The following is a 20664-nucleotide window of genomic DNA, read 5'->3' on the forward strand; positions in this document are numbered from 1 at the left end:
AATAGATTTTTCATATATATATATCGGAGTAACATTCTGCAGAAACAGGGAACCGAGGCTTAACTGTGGTATTTTTTGAACGATATATACTACTGACATTCACGCATCATTTATTAGGTTAATCTTGAATTGGTTTAAATAGATCATAATTTGGTAAAACTACCGGTCTTGCGTGGTCTCCTCCTTTGTCCTTCCCTTGAGCCGGGGTGTGACAGTGTACAAAACAATGTATTCAGGGTCCAGAGACATTATTTTATTATGTTAAGATGAATCTGTGCTTGATTCAAGTATAGGCCTATACGTGTAGCAGGCTATTCATACATAAATATATGCATCGAGGAGCATCAACCGATAGTTATCATCGAGGCTATAGAGGCTTGAGTGTGTATCTTCTGTTGAGAGCTGTGGTTAGGCCTACATCCTATATGGATGGTCCCAGTCCCGTTGGACGATTCGTGTTCTCCTCACACACAAACACACACGCACGCACGCACGCACGCGCGCGCACGCACGCACACACACACACACACACACACACACACACACACACACACACACACACACACACACACACACACACACACACACACACACACACACACACACACACACACACACACACACAGAAAAATAAGAAACATGTCCGCAGGGTACCATAGTCATGTCTACAACAGCGCTCGGCCGCCCTCTCGTGGCAGTTCTACAAAATAACAGGTGTGCGTTAAAATAAATATATAAAATCGAAACTCTGGACAGGAATACTTTCCACCTGTAGTTTACGCAGTGACAAACAGTTCTTTATTATTATTTATACATGTATACTTGTAAATGTTTAAGTCCAGTTATACCCTTGTATTCATAAACATTACAACGACAAGACCATCGGACTACATGGATTGTGAAATCCAACTGAAGCAGTGCAGCGCGTAAGTATCGCGATAGTAATTCCCTTCGGGATCGAGAGGAGGTCAGCTGATCGTTTCACCGGAGCACCGTGGGACTCTGAACGCCGTCATCACGAGCCCACCGGAGGATCATTCATCCGCTTATTCAGCCCGTAAGTGGCTTTAAAGTCTTATTCCGTGAACATGTAGCCCGGTGCCGCCGTGTTCCCCTCCCCTTGAGCGGCTCTTCGGGCGGTCTCCTCCCGGGACGCTCCGCGTTACCTGAGCGACTAGCTACAACACGGCTAACATGTTAGCATGCTGAGCTAGCACTGGCGAGAATATTCTAGACATCCTGCTGGTTCAGCGCTAGTGCTAATGCTAATACTAGTGCTAGTGTAGCCTGTGCACTGGGCTCTGCTAGTGGTGCTGCAGCTAAGGTGCTAGTGCTAGTGAGTGCTAATGCTAGTGCTAATGCAGCCTGGCCACTGGGCTCTGCTAGTATTGCAGCAGCTAATGTGCTAGTGCTACTGGTTGTGAAGGGGTGAGACCCTGTGTGTGTGTGTGTGTGTGTGTGTGTGAGTGTGAAGGGGTGAGACCCTGTGTGTGTGTGTGTGTGTGTGTGTGTGTGAGTGTGAAGGGGTAAGACCCTGTGTGTGTGTGTGTGTGTGTGTGTGTGTGTGTGTGTGTGTGTGTGTGTGTGTGTGTGATGGGGTGAGACGAGACCCTGTGTGTGTGAAGGGGTGAGTCCCTGTGTGTGTGAAGGGGTGAGACCCCGTGTGTGTGGAGGGGAGAGTCCCTGTGTGTGTGAAGGGGTGAGACCCCGTGTGTGTGGAGGGGAGAGAGCCTGTTTGTGTGAGGGGGTGAGACCCTGTGTGTGCGAAGGGGTGAGACCATGTGTGTGTGAAGGGGGGAGACCCTGTGTGTGTGGAGGGGTGAGACCCTGTGTGTGGAGGGGTGAGACCCTGTGTGTGTGGAGGGGTGAGACCCTGTGTGTGTGGAGGGGTGAGAGCCTGTTTGTGTGAGACCCTGTGTGTGAAGGGGTGAGACCCTGTTTGTGTGAAGGGGTGAGATCCGGTGTGTGTGTGTGAAGGGGTGAATCGTGGAGTGGTGAGACCCTGTGTGAAGGGAAGGGGTGAGTCCCTGTGTGTGTGAAGTGGTGAGACCCTATGTTTGTGGAGGGGTGAGGGCCTGGGTGTGAATGGTGAAGGGGTGAGGGCCTGTGTGTGTGAAGTGGTGAGACCCTATGTTTGTGGAGGGGTGAGGGCCTGGGTGTGAATGGTGAAGGGGTGAGGGCCTGTGTGTGTGTGAAGGGGTCAATGGGGAAGGGGTTAGAGCAAAGTGAGGCAACAGGACGGTCTCTTAAGGAGGTGCTGATCCGTGTTTTCTTTTTCCTACAGCAAAACAAAGACGTTAATCCTCCGAAGATGTCCGACACCGACCAGCAGACCCCGCCCCCGGCCCCACGCACAGGGCCCCTGGTGAGTGGGGCCCTCCTACATCCAAAGAAATGCTCTATAGAACCTCTCTAGGACCCCTCTATAGAACCTCTCTATAGAACCGCTCAATAGAGCCTTTCTAGGACCTCTCTAGGAACCCTTCTATAGAACCTCTCTATAGAACCTCTCTAGGAACCCTCTATAGAACCTCTCTATAGAACCTCTCTAGGAGCCCTCTATAGAACCTCTCCATAGAACCTCTCTAGGACCCCTATAGAACCTCTCTAGGACCCCTATAGAACCGCTCTAGGACCCCTCAATAGAACCTCTATAGAACCGCTCTATATAGCCGCTCTAGGACCTGTAGAATGTTGGCTCTATAGAACCTCTCTAGGAACCCTTCTATATAACCTCTCTGTAGAACCTCTCTAGGAACCCTTCTATATAACCTCTATAGAACCTCCCTAGGAACCCTTCTATAGAACTTCTCTAGGATCCCTCTATAGAACCGCTCTCAAAACCTATTTTAAGAACTGCTCTGTATAACCTGTCCATAGAACCCGTCCTTTAGTCTGCATATAGCAGCAGTAGCTATAACCTCTATATAATCCCTATAAAACCACTCTGTGCAATCTCTCGATAGAACCTCTATTAAACCTCTCTAGAACCTCTATTAGCAGCGTCACTGACAGCCCTGACTGACAGGATTGTGCGTCGATAGGAAACATTAATAGATGTCGATCAGGAATTGTCATGTATAGTAAACTGATGTATTTTAGACAATATTGCTTTCCATTTCCTTCAAACATGGTATTGATCAGAAAGCTGTTCCTGAATGTGATGTTACGGGCTGAAGTCATCTTTAAGGCAGATATAACTGTTGGGGTGTGAGTGTTATCTTGAGCCTGAACTGGGCCATCTTATCTCACTCCTTCATTAACAAACCCTACACCTCACTCTTTCGTTAAAAGGCATCACTCCATTAACACACCTCACCCAGTAATGACGATGCCTAACTCCTTCACTGTCCTGGGGGACAGGATGTGTTGGGATGGTACTCTTCTCTGCTTTGAATCGCTGAACTTTTTCCTCCGCAGCAATTCCTGCTGAGCAACAAGCTGGAGACGGCCATGTGGCTGTCCCGGCTGTTCACCGTCTACTGCTCCGTCATGTTCATCCTGCCGCTGCTTGGGTACGTCTGGGGCCCCGGGGGGCGGGGGGGGGGGGGACATGGTCCTTGGTAAAGTTGTTCTGATATCTATGCCAGTAGCATGAATTCCGCCGTAAATGCAGCATTGGGTAATGCGAGTACGCAAGTTTATGTTCCGAAACAGATACTAGCTCATTTACTACTTCACAAAGAACTTCACAAACAGTGCAGTGTTATGCTGCGTTCGTATGCTGCGTTCGTTAACCTACGTGCGTTGGAGCTACCAAGTCAGAAAAGCATAGATGCATGGACCCTTAACTCCAAGGACCCAACTGTATTATTATAATCATAGATTATGAATGTAAATGATCAAGCTCGGACTATACTCAAGATCAGGAATCGGTATCGGGAAGGAACAAATGTTATGGGAACGTCTCTAGTCCTAATGGTGGGGGTTCTTAGACTTGACCTGGGACTGTGCAGGGGAGACAGAGCTGACCTTTGACCTTTGTGGAGGAGGGTTGGGCGTAACCCAGTGCGGCGGCATCAGCTGAACTGAGACCCCCGGTGACGTGCTGAAGGGTTGGCTGGGCGGGGGTTATCAGTGTGTGGGTCAGCCGACTGAACCAGGTGGACAAAGACTGGAAGATAGGACCTGGAAGACGTTTAGACTTATTTACATACTCTAAAGGGCTGACTATGGTCCCACGTTCACGTACAAGAGGGGGTTATGGACTGCTTACGTCCTTGCGCACCCTCCTTGCATCCACCGCAAGGGCCTGACGTTTGCCTCCAAAATATTGTAAACTTCCGTCGAGGTGAGGGGCTGTGATTGGTCAGCTTACTAAAACCTGGCGTAGAACCATAAAGGTTCAGGACTTCATCAAAGAATCTGCGTGGTAGTTGCGTGAACGTGCAACCATAATCAACCCTGTGTGTGTGTGTGTGTCTTGCAGGGCGCACGCGGCGGCTAACTTCTACCAGCGCGCCCTGCTGGCCAACGCCCTGACCAGCGCCCTGCGGCTGCATCAGCGGCTGCCCCACTTCCAGCTGAGCCGGGCCTTCCTGTCCCAGGCGCTTCAGGAGGACAGCTGCCACTACCTGCTGTACTCCCTCATCCTGGTCAACTCCTACCCCATCACCAGTATCCTCCTTGTAGTGCTTGTAGTGTTTACATGAGGAGAGTTGCTCCGCAGCTTCTGAAAAAGACTCACTTGTTCAGAGTTCACCTGTACGTCCTGGCACATGAATATAGTACTAAGTTGTGTAGCATCTTATCCTAGCTATCTGTGTTGTATACGGGTATACTGGCACCCCATCATTAAATTTAGTCTAACCCGCTACAAGGTCACAAATGTACTTGTTGTAAGTCTCTTTGGGTAACGGCGTCTGCTAAATGCCCTAAATATGTAAATCTGGGTTTCGTCAACACGTATAAGGGGTCAGCCCACCACGTGCTACGGCCCACTGGGTAGGAGATCTACCCATCATGCATCTGTACGATTTGTGTCGAGCCACTCTGCTAGATCCTTAACCAGAGTTCCCAGTGAGCATCTTCCCAGTCTTCCTCTTCTCTCTACTCCACGCCACCACCTACACCAAGAAGGTCCTCGACGTAAGTCCACCCCCTACCGAGCACCAACATCGCCCTACAGCACTAGCGTGATGTAGAACACGCACCAGCAAGGCCCTGAAGTACTACAACTGAAGCCAGCAGGGTGTGGTCACCAAGTTTGACGGTCATGTCTAACAAAGGGCTCCACTGACGGGTCGGAGGTTCGTTACTGCCGTCGCTAACGAGGTTGTTGGCAACATGCCGCGCTGTGTTGAAGGGGACAGGTTGGACTAGTAGGAGGACTGCTCTCACTGCGGAGATGGAACCCAATGCAGTGGCGGGATGGGGTCACAAACCGGCCATTTTGTTTGTCAATACGTCAGTTTAGTTGGAAGTAGAATTCACAGCACCACAAGCTAGTGTGTCCCTGTCTGACTAAGGTCTTATTGAGTGTGTCCTGGTTTGAGTCTTACTGAGTGTGTCCTGGGTTGACTACGGTCTTATTGAGTGTGTCTTGGTTTAAGTCTTACTGAGTGTGTCGTGGTCTGAGTCTTACTGAGTGTGTCCTGGTTTAAGTATTACTGAGTGTGTCCTGGTTGTTCTGGGGGTCTTACTGAGTGTGTCCTGGTTGTTCTGGGGGTCTTACTGAGTGTGTCCTGGCTTGTCTTACTGAGTGTGTCCTGGTTGTTCTGGGGGTCTTACTGAGTGTGTCCTGGTTGTTCTGAGGGTCTTACTGAGTGTGTCCTGGTCCCTGCAGTCCGTGGGCCCCACCAGCCTCGGCTTCATAAGGAACTTCCTGGACAAGCTGACGGCCAACCAGCAGAATATCCTGAAGTTCATCGCCTGTAACGAGATCTTCCTGATGCCCGCCACCGTCTTCATGCTCTTCAGGTAGGGACCGCTGGCCAGCTCCTGCTATCATTATCCTCCTCCTTAGATTACTGGGGAGCACTTTGGAACATCTGGCTTTAAATGTTCTATTGAAACGCAATCATCTTGATAGTATTGTTATAATGGACCATAACTCAATTAGTCTGGTCAGTTTTTTGTAGCACCAGTATGTAGGACTGTTGATATTCTCCTGGCTAGTAGAAGCTAATGAATGTGGGCCTTGATGCCAGCAGCTCTGAGCCTGATCTTGTTGTGTGAAAGTGTGTTCTGAATGTGAGCCAGTGAGGTGCTAGTCGGTTTGAAGAACTGGAACTTCATGTAGGCACATATTGTATGTTGTACGTGCTGGCACGTAATGTACGAATTAAGTGCATACAATTTAGGTACACATTAACTGCGTACAGTAAGAATGTTATATGAACATCCTTACTGTACCGACAGCGATATGTTGTTTCTTCTTCTGACAAATTGACTTATTGTATGTCGCTCTGGATAAAAGCGTCTGCTGAATGTAAACGTTTTACTGCTCTCAATATGCTCCTCCTGAAATAGTTACCGCTGCTCTTGTTAATGTTGACTGTCTCTCTCCAGTGGTCAGGGTTAATGTTCTTGTCTCTCTCCAGTGGTCAGGGTTAATGTTCTTGTCTCTCTCCAGGGGTGAGGGTTAATGTTCTTGTCTCTCTCCAGGGGTGAGGGTTATTGTTGTCTCTCTCCAGTGTTCAGGGTTAATGTTCTTGTCTCTCCAGTGGTCAGGGTTAATGTTCTTGTCTCTCCAGTGGTCAGGGCAGTATGCTGCAGCCCTTCATCTACTACCGGTTCCTCAGCCTGCGCTACACGTCCAGGAGGAACCCCTACTGCCGGTAAGCTAGGCCGCCAACGCTTAGCCCGCCAACGCTTAGCCCGCCAACGCTTAGCCCGCCAACGCTTAGCCCGCCAACGCTTAGCCCGCCAACGCTTAGCCCGCCAACGCTTAACCTCTTTAACTCTAGGCCGTTAACTCCTAGCACAGCGAGAGCGGTGGGTGGTCGTGGCTGTCTGCATGCTGACCTGTATGTTTATTGGTTTATCTGTATCAAACATGTTTATCTGTTTTGTACGTTGTCCACGGTCATCTCTACTCTTATCCACTAATCTGTTGGTTCACGCGTTCATCTTGACGTTTATCTGTTTCTACCTTAGTAGTCCGTTTTAGTTCTTCCGTGCACTGTATACGTCTGTCTGTCTGATCCCCTTTGTGTATCGTACACTCTTCTATCTGTGTAACGTACGTTGTTCTCCCTCCCCCCCAGCACCCTGTTCACGGAGCTGCGCGTCCTCCTGGAGCACTTCATCATGAAGCCCACCTGCCCCGCCTTCTTCAGGAAGATGTGTCTGAGCAGCATCGCCTTCGTCAGCCGCCTGGCGCCCACCGGGGTCTGAGCCCCCCCCACCCCCCACCCCCCACCCCCACACTCCTTTGTTTTGGTTTTAAACTTCTTGGGTCGCCCCCCCCGGCCCGCCGAGAGGGACCAGGCTCAAACTCGGGGAGGGGAGGAACAGACGTTACCATGCCAACAGAAGAAAACGTTCTCTGAATGTCCACCAATGTTTTTTTCCCTGCTTCTCCCTCTATCTCTCTCTCCACGTACGGTTGCCGTCGACGTCCGGCCTGCTAGCACTGAGCCGTCTTGCTGTCTCTTTTTCATTTTTATTTTTATTTTCTGTTTATATAATCTTACACCCGGACTTTCTTCTTTGCTCCTCCCCCCTTCCTCCCCATGCCCCGCCCCCCCAATCGGTTGTGACGCCTGGAAGGGCGTGGTCTGTCCCCAGGGTGGGAGGAGCTACGTCGTGCTGAGGCTGTAGCTCCGCCCCTCGGTACCATGGTCTTATTTATGTGATGTCTGCTGGCCGTGGCCACGGTAGCGCTCTGAGATTATTGACGGTTGGGTGGCGTTTTTTTCACACCGCACTCCGATAGGCCGCATGGATGAGGAGGGGGGGGGGGGGGGGGAGATATTTCTATTCATTTTTTTCTGTATAACCTTTGGATTTTATGATGTCTTACTACTTGTGCTATTAAACTTCTAATAATTGCCATTAACTTAAGTTTAGCTGCATCGGTTGGGGTAGGTAGGTGTGTCTTGATAAGTAACATGTATTTTAAATTTGAAGGTCTATTGTACACAAGTTGCGCTGAATTATCCACTATTTCCATGTTTGGGGTTCCGGGAGTGAATGTGAGCGGCCAATCGCATCGCGGCTGAACCTCCCCGTCTGAACTCTGATTCGTTCATCCGCTTCCTGCTAGTGTCGCTTCCTGGAGTACCGCATGTTCTGATTTTTTGACATGTTAAATGTATTTATTTGCGTATTCAAAATTCTATGTTTGTAGATAGTAATAATAATTCCTTAAATGAATAAAATATTAAGATTAAATAAGAATGATTCTGAATGCGTGACATGTTTCGATCTAACTCGAGTCTAACTTCAACCTGAATTAATGTGCAACTTTTGCACCAAACCTGTACCTTTAAAATCAAATCATTGGAATATGGTGGAAGATGTTTCCCTTTAGTTCGGAGTATGATATTATTTTTTATTTCTTATAAGTATATATTTTCTTATTTATAGATTTTTTTTACATTTTTTTTTAGTAAAGCAGGAACTTTATTACATGCTTTTATTTTTCTTGGTTTGAAACAGTGCAAACATTTATTATAAGAGTTTATTGTTTACCAAATAGTGAGCGGAGCGGGGAATATGAGGCCAACCAATCAAAACGTGTCTACATCCATGACGGCGACGCTTGGCCAACCAGGTGCACGCTTGGTGGGATGCTTCGTTGCCAGGACAACGGGCCAGTGCGTCCACCTGTTGTGAAGAACGTTTCAGCGAGACGTCCACCAGAGCAGTGATGGACTCATCGGTTAACGTTGTCCAGCTGTAGTTAGTCATGTGTCGGGGTTAGTGGTAGCGGGTTGAAAGCTAGGCTAACAGAAGCTAACAGCAGGCTAATGCTAACGTAAAACCACCTCGCTAATCCCCGTGTGTCGGATAATCCTGACCGCTCCTCGGCTGCTCCTCCATCACCGCTCGGTGCCATGAACGGCTCTTCTCTGAGGTACCAATCTGTCCTATGATCTGAACAGCAGCCCCCGGTTCTCAGCCGTGTCTCCTCGTCTCCTCTACCATTGTCTCCTCCACCCCCTGAGGTCAAGGTCTTCTCTCAGCCGTGTCTCCTCCACCCGCTGTGGTCCCGCTCCACTGACCACCATGGAACTCCACCTGAACCGAGTGGATTACATGCAGGTGATCCTAAGTATCACTAAATTGTGTCCACGGTCAGATCTAGCTGAGCACGACATCAGCTGTACTTCTTAAAACACATTCATAATCTAACGTGTGATATATCTGATCGAGACGTTCACGTTTATGACCCACAGGTCGGGGTCACCTCCCAGAAGACCATGAGACTGCTGCCAGCCCTGGGGAAGAAGACCACCCAGAAGGTACTGGTGGTCTGACTGGGGGAGGTCAGCATCTTAAATCCTGTCCTGAACATCACACTGATTTCATCTTCCTCTTCCTCAGGTGGCTGTTGCAGACCAAGACGGCGTGGTGACGTGTTTTGGGATGAAGAAGGGCGAGCCGGTGGTAGGTGTCTCTGTACTGTCTCTCTAAATGTTTCTCTACCGTTTTTGTACATGAACACAACGTTAATAAGCAGAACGCTCTCTCAACAGTTCTGTTTATCGTCTATCATTTTGTTTTCAACTTTAAATCGTCTTCAGTTGACTTTGGTTTTAAATGTGCTTTATAAACCTTGACCCGACCTGTGTGTGTGTGTGTGTTTGTGTGTCCAGCCCGTGTTTAAGACCCTGCCCGGTCAGAAGGTGAGCCGTCTGGACCTGGGGGGGGCGCTGGGGACCCCCCAGGAGAAGATCTTTGTGTGTTCGGGATCCGAGGTCCGCGGCTTCACCAAGAAGGGGAAACAGTTCCTCACCTTCGAGGCCAACCTCACCGAGAGCATCAATGCCATGTAGGAGCTAGGGGCTAGGAGCTAAGCCTTATTACACTAGCATGAGGCGCTAGGAACTGCTCCTCTTTACACTGGACACTAGCATTAGCATCAATATTAACATTTACACTTCTACTAACATTAATATTTACTCTAACATTAGCATTACATTTTTCAGAAACATTAACATAAGCATTTACACTAAACTTTACACTAACTTTACATTAACTTTTACATGAGCATTTAAAACAGTTACAACACCAACACCATTAACAGTCGTATTTATGCTAACATACCTACTATCCAGTAACTCTTCCATTTCATACCCTTTCCTCTGATTGGCTGTGACACTAACCCTCCTTCTGATTGGCTGGTCAGGCGCGTGTCGGGGGCGGACCTCTTCGTGTGCGCTAGCTACATCTACAACCACTACTGCGACTGTAAGGACCAGGACTACTTCCTGTCCGGAGACAAGATCAACGACATCACCTGTGTGACCTCACCGCACCTGGAGCGCACCGCGCCTGTCCTCGCCTGCCAGGACCGCCTCCTCAGGGTGCTGCAGGTAGGTGTGGTCAGGTTGGGTGGGGTTAGGGTCGTTAGCCACACCTCCAGGTGGGTGGGGTTAGGGTCGTAAGACACACCCCCAGGATTTCAGCATATTATGTGTTCATTCCTAACTGTGAGTGTAACCATGCAGGGCTCAGAGCTCCTGTATGACGTGGAGGTCCCCGGCCCCCCCTCAGTCCTACAGCTGTACAACAAAGATGGAGGCAAGTCACCCCTCGTCCCATTCATCGAAATGGAAGTCATTAGCAGACTCCTCCCAGGAGAGAGTGAGGCTGAGCCCCCTGGTTGGCGCCCTGCGCGGCTGACTCCAGCGTTGGTGTGGAAATGTGTGCATGAATGGGTGAATGTTGGGCCATGTTGTAAAGCGCTTTGAGTGAACACTGGTTAGAGAAGCGCTGTATAAATGCAGTCCATTTACCATCAATATTCAATCTGATAATGCTTTATCCAAACAAAGACACACACCAAAGAACAGCACCTACTAGAACAGGTCGGCTCCAACTACGGTCTGGAAGCTGACCCGCGTCCTGTTGACCCCTGACTACAGGTGAGGACGTGCTCTACGGGACAGCGGACGGTAAGGTGGGCCTGCTGAAGATGGGCGAGTCGTCAGCGAGCGCCCAGTGGGAGATGGACAATGAGCAGAAGAAAGGAGGTACTGGTCACACTGTCCATGGGTTCATGGGCCACACGGAGTAAAACTACGTGAATAAATCACTACAAATAAATCGTACTTAAAGTAGTGTTAACTTAATATATATAATACTACTACATGGAATAAACTTGTCTGACGCATTCCTTCCTTCTTGACTTTTAATCGTATCATTATAAAATATTTTGTTCTCACATATTTTGGACACGTATTTAGAATTCAACAATGTTGTTTGAATCATCACAAAACAGAACTACTGTACATATGAGACATTTTGAGCCAGTGAGTCAGTGAGAAAGATGCACTGCCTTGTTTGCCTAGTTTTGCTCATCCTGAGACACTCATGCAGCTTCTCATAGGTCATGGAGCAACGTGCCCTTGTTCTGATGGCATTCATATGAGAAAAGCTAGACTCACACGTATCGGTTGAGCCAGACATTGTCAGAATAAGTGATGCCAGTTCCTGATTGTGGGGTACTGATACTGGCTAGTATCACCAGCTACACACAGAAACCTGATTTGCATGCAACTATGTTTCTCCTTTATTTTATTTATTTTTTGCTTGCAACCTCTTGCGGGCCAGAAAAAATGTAAGAGGGGCCGCATTTGGCCCAAGGGCCGCTAGTTGAATAGGCCTGTAGTAGACTCTTATTCACACTGTCCAGAGGGATGTAGCACTCTTATTCACACTGTTCAGAGTGATGTAGCACTCTTATTCACACTGTTCAGAGTGATGAAGCACTCTTATTCACACTGTTCAGAGTGATGTAGCACTCTTATTCACACTGTCCAGAGTGATGTAGCACTCTTATTCACACTGTTCAGAGTGATGTAGCAGACTCTTATTCACACTGTCCAGAGTGATGTATCACTCTTATTCACTCTATCAAGAGTGATATATAACTCTTATTCACTCCAATCAGAGCGGTGTAGCACGCATATTCACTCTGTGCAGAGAGATGTAGAACTCTGAATCACAATAGTCAAAGCGGTGTAGCACTCGTGTTCACTCTATTCAGAGTGATGTAGCAGACTCCTCAACCCGAGACTAGCCGGGTGTAGCATGTGGGTGGAGGCGGGGTCACGGCGTGTGGTTGGAGGCGGGGTCACAGCATGTGGGTGGAGGCGGTGTCACAGCCTGTGGTTGGAGGCGGGGTCACAGCGTGTGGTTGGAGGCGGGGTCACAGCGTGTGGTTGGAGGCGGGGTCACAGCTTGTGGTCTTCCTCCGCCCTCCAGGGGTCCTCTGCATCGACACCTACGACATCACAGGGGACGGAGTGGCCGACCTGCTGATTGGCCGGGACGACGGCGGCGTGGAGGTGTACGGCTTCGACGACTCCGGGGAGCCAGCGCTGCGCTACGAGCACGTGAGTCTGAGGCCGGACTGCTCCTCCTCACCGGAGGGGGTCACAGACCAGGCCCGGAGTGGCTAATTGGGAGGTCTGGGACCATTCCCGATTGGCCGGTCTGACTTTTGGGCTGCGAGTGCCGGTGTTCAATTATTATTTATTTGTTTTGGGCCTCGGTGCGGGGTCACTCAATTAAATTCAATTCAATTTTATTTGTATAGCCCTTAATCACCATTACAGTCTCAAAGGGCTTAACAGGCCAAATATTTATGACACCCCCCTTTACCCATGCCCCCACACGGGCAAGAAAAAACTCCCTTGAAATCAGCAAGGAAGAAATCTTGAGAAGAAACACATAGTAGGGGATCCCTTCTTCCAGGGATGGTCAGGAGTGCAATGGGTGCCACAATTGACATAGAGGTAAATACATGCACATCATATTTGCATGTATGTCTCTCTGTTCCGATACCATTCTCACTCCCAACTGGTAGGAGCCTTACACTGCGCCCAGTGCCCACTTGCCGTTGTACTTAGGCCACATGTTCCCCAGGGCTGAAAAAGGGTCCCACTCCGGCCCTGGTCAAGACCCCTACTGGGAGGGGGTCAAGAAGACCCCTACTGGGAGGGGTCACGGCACCTGCAGAGTTTTTGATAGAGATGTTCCGATACCATTCTTTCCTTCCCGATTCCTGAACTTGAGTTTCGGCTGATATCGGGTACATATCGATACAGTATCTAGCATCGTAACTACTAATATAACCTGTTCTAGATTGTTCTTGAACTAGATTAATTACATTTATAATCAATATTTATAATGATACATTTCTATTCTTGTAGTTAGCGTCCAAGTGTCCGTCCATGTTTTTCTGTCTTGGTAGCTCGATCGCACGTAGGTCGGAGATGACACGTTTACCGTTCCGACTTTCCTCCTCTGACCGTTAAGGATTGCAATATAACTACGTATTGGGATGATCTCTGTTCCCTGGGTAGTAAATGAGTAACGTGATGGTATCATAACATTGACTTGCGTACTCGCCGATACCCGATACTGTGTTTTCGGCAGTATCGGAGGAATTTCAGATACCGGTATCGGTATCTGAACAACTCTATTTTTTTTTGCTGCACCTCATATTTCTAACGGCGGCCAAATTTTTGTATGGGAGTCCGGTCTGGACGGTGTAGTTCTCTGTCATCAGTTCATTTAGCCATCAGCTGCCTGATTAACTGTTGCTTTATTAAAGGTAGAGTGTGAGAACCTGACGGCTCCCCCCCCTCCTCCAGGTGTTGTCAGAGAGCGTGACGTCCATCCAGGGGGGGTGTGTCGGAAAGGACTCCTACGATGAGGTCATCACCGCCACCTACACAGGTGATGGTTGATCTGTCGCGGTGTGTTGATGTGTGTCTCGTTGTGTTGACGTGTCTCAGTGTGTCACGTTGTGTTGACGTGAGTCACGTGTAACTGTGTGTTGTTGTGTTGACGTGGTGCTGTGTGTTACTGTGCGTTGGTGTGTCGTGTTGTATTGATGTGGTGCGGTGTGTCACTGTGTGTCGCCTTGTGTTGACCATGTGCGGTGTGTTACTGTGTGTTGGTGTGTGTGTTGTGTTGACGTGGTGCTGTGTCGCGTTGTGTTGACGTGGTGCTATGTGTTAATGTGTTACTGTGTGTTGCTGTGTAGTGGTGTGTTTGTCTGTTACTGTGTGTTGGTGTGTGTTACTGTGTGTCGTGTTGTATCGATAGGGTGCAGTGTGTTGCTGTGATGCGTTGTGTGTTGACGTGCTGCTGTCTCCAGGCTGGGTGACCGGTCTGACCACAGAGCCCCAGAAGGCTGAGGCGGGGCCCGGGGACGAGCTGCGCATGAGCAAGGAGACCCAGACCAAAGTGGCCGCACTCAGGTACAGAGCCTGGGGACAGGGCCAGGGGACGGAACCAGGGGAAAGGGCCAGGGGACAGGGCCAGGGAAGACCCACGCCTTACTACACCACCCATAACTCGACTGTACTACGCCCATACATGTAACAACATTTAATTTCATATCCCCTAAGCACATACAGGTCAAACCTTTAACTACACTACCCATAAGGCACCATTACACGACCGACAACCAACCATTAACCACATTGTAACACGTGCATTCGTGTTCAGTCGTGCAGTGCCTACATTATCCACGATGCCCCTGTGTGTCCCAGGCTGGAGCTGGAGCAGCTGCAGGGCCAGGTGCTGCAGGGCCGCGAGCGCTACCAGCAGACGGCGCAGTCCCCATCGGCCGTGTCCGCCGTGCCCGTGTTCAGCATCAACGACAAATTCACCCTCTGCCAGGACGACGCCAGCTACAGCCTGACGCTGGAGGTCCAGACCGCCATCGACAACCTGCTGCTGCAGGTCAGCGACGCGGGGCTGTCGCGGGGCTGTCGCGGGGCTGACGCGGGGGCTGACGGCCCTGGAGGAGAGGAACACAGCTGCCTTCATCTGAACATAGGACAGTGTGTGTGTGTGTGTGTGTGTGTGTGTGTGTGTGTGTGGGGGCATCACAATGTCACTTGCATTAGCACGGTGGAAATCACGATGGCATGTTTATTAGCATGGTAAGCCTCACATTAGCATTTGTATTAGCATGTTTAGCCTCAAATAGCATGTGTATTAGCTTGTTGAGGATCAAAGCATTGTGGTACCCAGTATATTAGTGCTGTTGGAGGCTAAAACATGCTAAAACACCTGCTCTTGTGATGCTAAACAAGCTTATACAAATGCTTTCGTTATGCTAAACAAGGTAATACACATGCTATTGGTGGCTAAACCTGCTCACACAATGCTATTGTGAGGCTCAATATGCCAATACACGTGCAATCGTGAGGTTGAGTATGCTTATAAACATGCTCTTTTGATTCCCGTGATGTGCATGAACGCTAATGATGAGGTGCAGCATGCTAGTCCAGAGGAGCTAACGGCTAGGGCTAGCCTGCTCACTGCTGTGTGTGTGTGTGTGTGTGTGTTTCCCCAGAGCGACGTGCCCATCGACCTGCTGGACGTGGATAAGAACTCGGCCGTGGTCAGCTTCAGCGAGTGTGACTCAGAGGTGAGGCTCAGGTCAAAGGTCACAGCCGCCCCACCGTACCCTCTGCTAACCCGTGTCTCCGTCTGACCTCAGCAGCCCAACGGGAACTTCCTGCTGGCCACGTACCGTTGCCAGGCCAACACCACCAGGCTGGAGCTGAAGGTGAGCCGGCCCTCGTCTTCATCACCTCCTCTTCCTCCCTCCTGGTCAGACCTGGGGAGGAAGAGGAGGATGGATGGTATACCTGATGGATACTCAGCCTTCCTCCTCCTCCTCCTCCTCCATCATGTAGCTCCTAGCGTTAGCAGCGGGGCTAACAGAGTACGGCTCTGCTGTTGACGTCTCGTAGCGCAGCAGGACTCCCTGGGGTTTGGGGGTCAGGGGTCACATGAGGACCAAACGTGGTCCCACACGCGTTGCCCTTCTCGGTCAGAGGACCAGAGGCCGCCCAGCTCCTGGATCAGGGCCTGGTGTGAGAGTCCACAGAGCTGGAGATGGAGATTGGTTTCACTTTCACTTTCAGTATCACTCGGTGTGTGTTCCCAGCAGGAGACAGACCATAATACTGTGTTCCAGGTGCGGTCCATCGAGGGTCAGTACGGGACCCTGCGGGCCTACGTCACGCCCCGCCTGCAGCCCAAGACCTGCCAGCTCCGTCAGTACCCCATCAAGCCGCTCTCGCTCCACCAGAGGACCCACAGCCTGCAGCAGGAGCGGTCAGCACCGCCCTAATACTACACCTCTTATCTCTACTTATCTCTACTTATCGCTACTCGTCTTTTCCACCTTCACATCTCACTTCTTATCTCTTCTTATCTCTACATTTCCCTGTCTTTCTCCCCCCCTCACTCCCGCTCTCATAACTAAAGTAGTGTCCCTGTCTCCTCTCCCCCTCTCTCTTTCTCTCTCATGTTGTCTCTCCCCCTCACTCCCTCTCATGATGTCTCTCTCTCCCCCTCTCTCCCTCTCATGATGGCTCTATCTCTCCCTCTCATGATGTCTCTCTCTCTCCCTCTCATGATGTCTCTCTCCCCCCCTCATGATGTCTCTCTCCCCCTCTCATGATGTCTCTCTCTCCCTCTCATGATGTCTCTCTCTCCCTCTCATGATGTCTCTCTCTCTTCCTCTCATGTTGTCTCTCTCTCTCTCTCTCTCTCTCTCTCTCTCTCTCTCTCTCTCTCTCTCTCTCTCTCTCTCTCTCTCTCTCTCTCTCTCTCTCTCTCTCTCTCTCTCTCTCTCTCTCTCTCTCTCTCTCTCTCTCTCTCTCTCTCTCTCTCTCTCTCTCTCTCTCTCTACCCCTCTCTCTCTCTCATGATGTCTCTCTCCCCCTCTCACTACCCCTCTCTCTCTCCCCCTCTCATGATGTCTCTCTCCCCCTCCTTCTCTCCCAATGATGTCTCTCTCCCCCTCCCCCTCTCATGACGTCTCTTTCCCCCTCTCCCTCTTCCTCTCATGATGTCTCTCTCTCCCTCCCCCTCTCCCTCTACCTCTAATGCTGTCTGTCTCCCCTCCCCCTCTCTCTCTCTCATGATATCTCTCTTCCCTCTCTCTCTCCCAGTCCGATGAGCCGTCTGAGTCTGTCCGGTCAGTTCAGTCTGGCTGAGATCCACTCCTGGGTGGGCTTCTGTCTTCCCGAGGTCCCGGAGAAGACCCCTGCCGGCGACACTGTCACCCTGCACTTCACCAACACCTTCTTGGGCACCCAGCTGGAGGCCACCTACTGGTACACACGCACACATGCTCACACCAACACCCACACACACGCAGTGTGGCAGCCCGGCTCCGACCCAGCGCCCCAGGTGGCCCAGGGGAGAGGTGGTAGACGAGGTGTACCGCCCATCTCCCCCAGATGGCGCCAGTGAGCGCATCAGCAATATCACTCTGCAATATGAAGCCGTGTTAACACCGCGTGCCCCCACACACCTCACCCACACACACACACACACACACACACACACACACACACACACACACACACACACCTCTCACTCACACACACACACACACACACACACACACACACACACACACACACACACACACACACACACACACACACACACTGTCCTATGTTCAGATGAAGGCAGCTGTGTTCCTCTCCTCCAGTAAAGGGGAAGGCCAGTTCCGCTCGGACAACATCTCCACCATCTCCATCCTCAGTGACGTCCTCTCCAAGGAGGCCACACAGCGCAAGATCAACCTCAGCGTCTCCTACGGTGGGCGGGCAGCCCCGTCACATGACCCCGTCACATGACGTTGTTACATGACAACAACATCACATCACGCCAAACACTGACATAACACTAAAGCTGTGTTTGAAATTGTTCTCTATCACGGATATAATGCACTATATACTAGGGAGCTCGCCATTTTGTAGTGGTGTTCAAATTCTCAGTGGTTAATTTCATTCACTATATGTGGACATAATATACCCAAAATTTGAGTGAATAAACAATGTTCCCTACATGTTACTCCCGTATACCACACTGCAATGCGGTCGTTTAGAAATGTTCAGCATAGTGTCCGGATTCTCGTTTGTTCGTTCCCTATATAGTGCACTGTATCATAAACACTATATAGGGAATAGTGAATGAGCGATTTTGAACACAGCTTAACATACCATAACACCTCACAACACTTGCATCACTACACTAAGATAGCACAAGGTTAACATCACATTTTATTATAGATATAAATTGCGAGTGTGTGTGCGAGATCTATTGACCATGTTTATTGTATTATTGACAATGTGGTAGATAGATTGATTATGTTTATCGTAGTATTGACTGTGTGGTAGATGTATTGATCATGTTTATTCTAGTATTGACTGTGTGTTAGATGTATTGATCATGTTTATCGTAGTATTGACTGTGTGGTAGATATATTGATCATGTTAATCATAGTATTGAGTCAGTCAATACACAATCATTTGATGAATGGTTGTGTATTGACTGTAGATATAAACGATGAGTCGGTGAGCCATACCCTGAGGATGATCCACCCTAAACTGGAGTACCAGCTGATGCTGGCCAAGAAGGTCCAGCTCATCGACGCCCTGAAGGTCAGATCAGCTCTCAGAACGCCTGGACCACATTCTGGATCAATCGCCTAAAGGCCGATTTAGGGTCGTTTTAGACGCAGAGACGCAAGCACGTAATTTACACAAGGGACTTGTTTTAGACAAGTTTTGATTTACGGTTCCTTTAAGGTTCCTTAAGGATTGCGCGTGTTGCAAGGGGATTCTCCGCCAGAACAGTAGGGGGAGCAACGAAAAAATCTGTGGGCGTGGAAGTGGAAATCGCTGGCTTGTTTATATTTATAATTATCATAATTCGTTCTTGTGTTTTCTTCTTCTCCTGCTTCAAAATTCTTCATTCGCTTCTGTCACGGCCTTTTAAAAATGGCGCTATTATGCTGTAAAACCGGAAATGTGAGACTCCTGAAAGGATGTGGTTAGCTGGCCAATCAGTCTTTGCGAGCTGCGTAGGGCCGTAGTGTTTTAATCGCATAGTCAGGAATTTTGGGCGACGCACTTAAGCACGTAAGGGGGGATATTTTACCGCGCAAGGGGGGGTTATGTATCATACGTGCTTACGCGTTACGTCTAAAACAGCATATATCGGCCTTAAGAGGTGTCCCTGTGTGCTGATCTGTTATCTCCCTCTCTCTCCTCCTTCTCCCTCACTCTCCCCCTTCTCCCTCACTCTCCCCCTTCTCCCTCACTCTCCTCCTTCTCCCTCACTCTCCTCCTTCTCCCTCACTCTCCCCCTTCTCCCTCACTCTCCCCCTTCTCCCTCACTCTCCTCCTTCTCCCTCACTCTCCCCCTTCTCCCTCACTCTCCCCCTTCTCCCTCACTCTCCCCCTTCTCCCTCACTCTCCCCTATATCCCTCACCCTCCCCTTTATCCCTCACTCAGCCCCTTCTATGTTACTCTCCCCCATCTCCCTCACTCTCCCCCATCTCCCTCACTCTCCCCCTTCTCCCTCACTCCCCCTTCTCCCTTACACTCCCCCATCTCCCTCACTCTCACCCTTCTCCCTCACACCCCCTCCTCCCTTGCACTCTCCCATTTCCCTCACTCTCCCCTATCTCCCTCCCCCCCCCCCCCCCCCCCCCCCCTCCCCCTCTCCCTCCCCAGGAGCTGCAGGTCCACGAGGGCACCGCTGACTTCCTGATCCCGGAGTACCGCAGCATCCTGGACGAGTCCCAGCACCTCCTGGACGAGTACAAGAAGCAGCCAGCGCACCTGGAGAGACTCTACGGTGAGGACCCTCCATACTGTACCTTTTAACTATGACCATACTGTTCCTTTACCTATCACCATACTGTTCCTTTACCTATCACCATACTTTCCCCTTTAACTCTCAGCATGCTGTGCCTTTAACTATCAACGTACTGTACCTTTAACCGTCACAATACTGTACCTTTAACCATCACCATACTGTACCTTTAACTATCCCTTTACTGTACTTTTAACTATCACCGTACTCTACCTTTGACTATCCATACATCTTATATATCTCTCATAACAATCACATATATACTCGCTCACCATATCTGAGCATTCATTGAGATAATGTTTAATCATGTATCACGTCTGTAATACCTCTATCTTCTCTCTGCAGGGATGATCACAGACCTCTTCATCGATAAGTTCAAGTTCAAAGGTCAGAACGTGAAGACCAAGGTGTCCGCACTGTTGGAGATACTTGATAACTACGACCTGAACTCCCTGCTGGACTTCTTCAGTGAAGCCTAGTTTGGTGGTCCATGGACGGGTTGTGGATAGAAGAGTTATGTTGGATAGTCTGAATATAATAGGATATACTTATTTTTTATCTGTCAAAAATGTGTTTTAGAAGGTAATTTTACAAGTGTTGATAGGTCGGATATAACAGAATGTACACCTAAATGGATCTTTGACAATAAATTCATGCAAATATACATTTTATAGAGGTTTCAAGTGAATATGTGTGTAAAATAAAGTTCATTTAATTTAAATAGTATTACTCATAATGCTACTTACATTTATTTTAAAAATGACTTCATGCCAAATATTTTGCCAATATTAAGCAGACATTAGACATAATTAAGACAGACAGGAGATATTTTAATGAAT

General features: G+C 49.4%; 2 protein-coding genes across 4 annotated transcripts; both read left to right on the forward strand.

The window, feature by feature from the left end:
- The first annotated feature begins 939 nt into the window (after positions 1-939).
- tmem33 (transmembrane protein 33) lies at positions 940-8353 on the forward strand. Its single transcript, XM_030368147.1, has 8 exons — positions 940-1057; positions 2285-2365; positions 3421-3515; positions 4430-4617; positions 5021-5088; positions 5786-5919; positions 6696-6779; positions 7209-8353. Exons 2-8 carry the CDS (start codon positions 2312-2314, stop codon positions 7336-7338), a joined length of 753 nt encoding a protein of 250 aa, XP_030224007.1. The 5' UTR covers positions 940-1057; positions 2285-2311; the 3' UTR covers positions 7339-8353.
- A 372-nt stretch (positions 8354-8725) lies between these two features.
- bbs7 (Bardet-Biedl syndrome 7) lies at positions 8726-20546 on the forward strand. 3 transcript variants are annotated; one of them, XM_030368144.1, is made up of 20 exons: positions 8726-9022; positions 9114-9210; positions 9345-9410; positions 9493-9555; positions 9765-9940; positions 10298-10484; positions 10620-10692; positions 11037-11144; positions 12379-12509; positions 13773-13857; positions 14282-14384; positions 14679-14871; positions 15491-15565; positions 15641-15706; positions 16121-16260; positions 17103-17267; positions 17651-17760; positions 18502-18605; positions 19684-19807; positions 20171-20546. In XM_030368144.1, the coding sequence occupies exons 1-20, from the start codon at positions 9003-9005 to the stop codon at positions 20302-20304; spliced, it is 2220 nt and encodes a 739-aa protein (XP_030224004.1). In that variant the 5' UTR covers positions 8726-9002; the 3' UTR covers positions 20305-20546. The 3 variants fall into 3 exon arrangements, with proteins under 3 accessions (XP_030224004.1, XP_030224003.1, XP_030224005.1); XM_030368143.1 differs by having other exon boundaries at positions 8727-9022; positions 15638-15706; XM_030368145.1 differs by having other exon boundaries at positions 8727-9210; positions 15638-15706.
- The last annotated feature ends 118 nt before the right edge of the window (positions 20547-20664 follow it).

Source organism: Gadus morhua, chromosome 10 (assembly GCF_902167405.1).
Source record: "Gadus morhua chromosome 10, gadMor3.0, whole genome shotgun sequence".
Classification (NCBI taxonomy): domain Eukaryota; kingdom Metazoa; phylum Chordata; class Actinopteri; order Gadiformes; family Gadidae; genus Gadus; species Gadus morhua.

Bases quoted from the DNA above. Each gene is read 5' to 3' on its own strand.
- tmem33 (XM_030368147.1), top strand. From the start codon at position 2,312: ATGTCCGACACCGACCAGCAGACCCCGCCCCCGGCCCCACGCACAGGG. The intron at 2,366-3,420 runs GTGAGTGGGGCC...TTTCCTCCGCAG, and splicing joins CCCCACGCACAGGGCCCCTG to CAATTCCTGCTGAGCAACAA. The intron at 3,516-4,429 runs GTACGTCTGGGG...TGTGTCTTGCAG, and splicing joins TTCATCCTGCCGCTGCTTGG to GGCGCACGCGGCGGCTAACT.
- bbs7 (XM_030368143.1), top strand. From the start codon at position 9,003: ATGAACGGCTCTTCTCTGAG. The intron at 9,023-9,113 runs GTACCAATCTGT...CCACCCCCTGAG, and splicing joins ATGAACGGCTCTTCTCTGAG to GTCAAGGTCTTCTCTCAGCC. The intron at 15,566-15,637 runs GTGAGGCTCAGG...GTCTGACCTCAG, and splicing joins TCAGCGAGTGTGACTCAGAG to CAGCCCAACGGGAACTTCCT.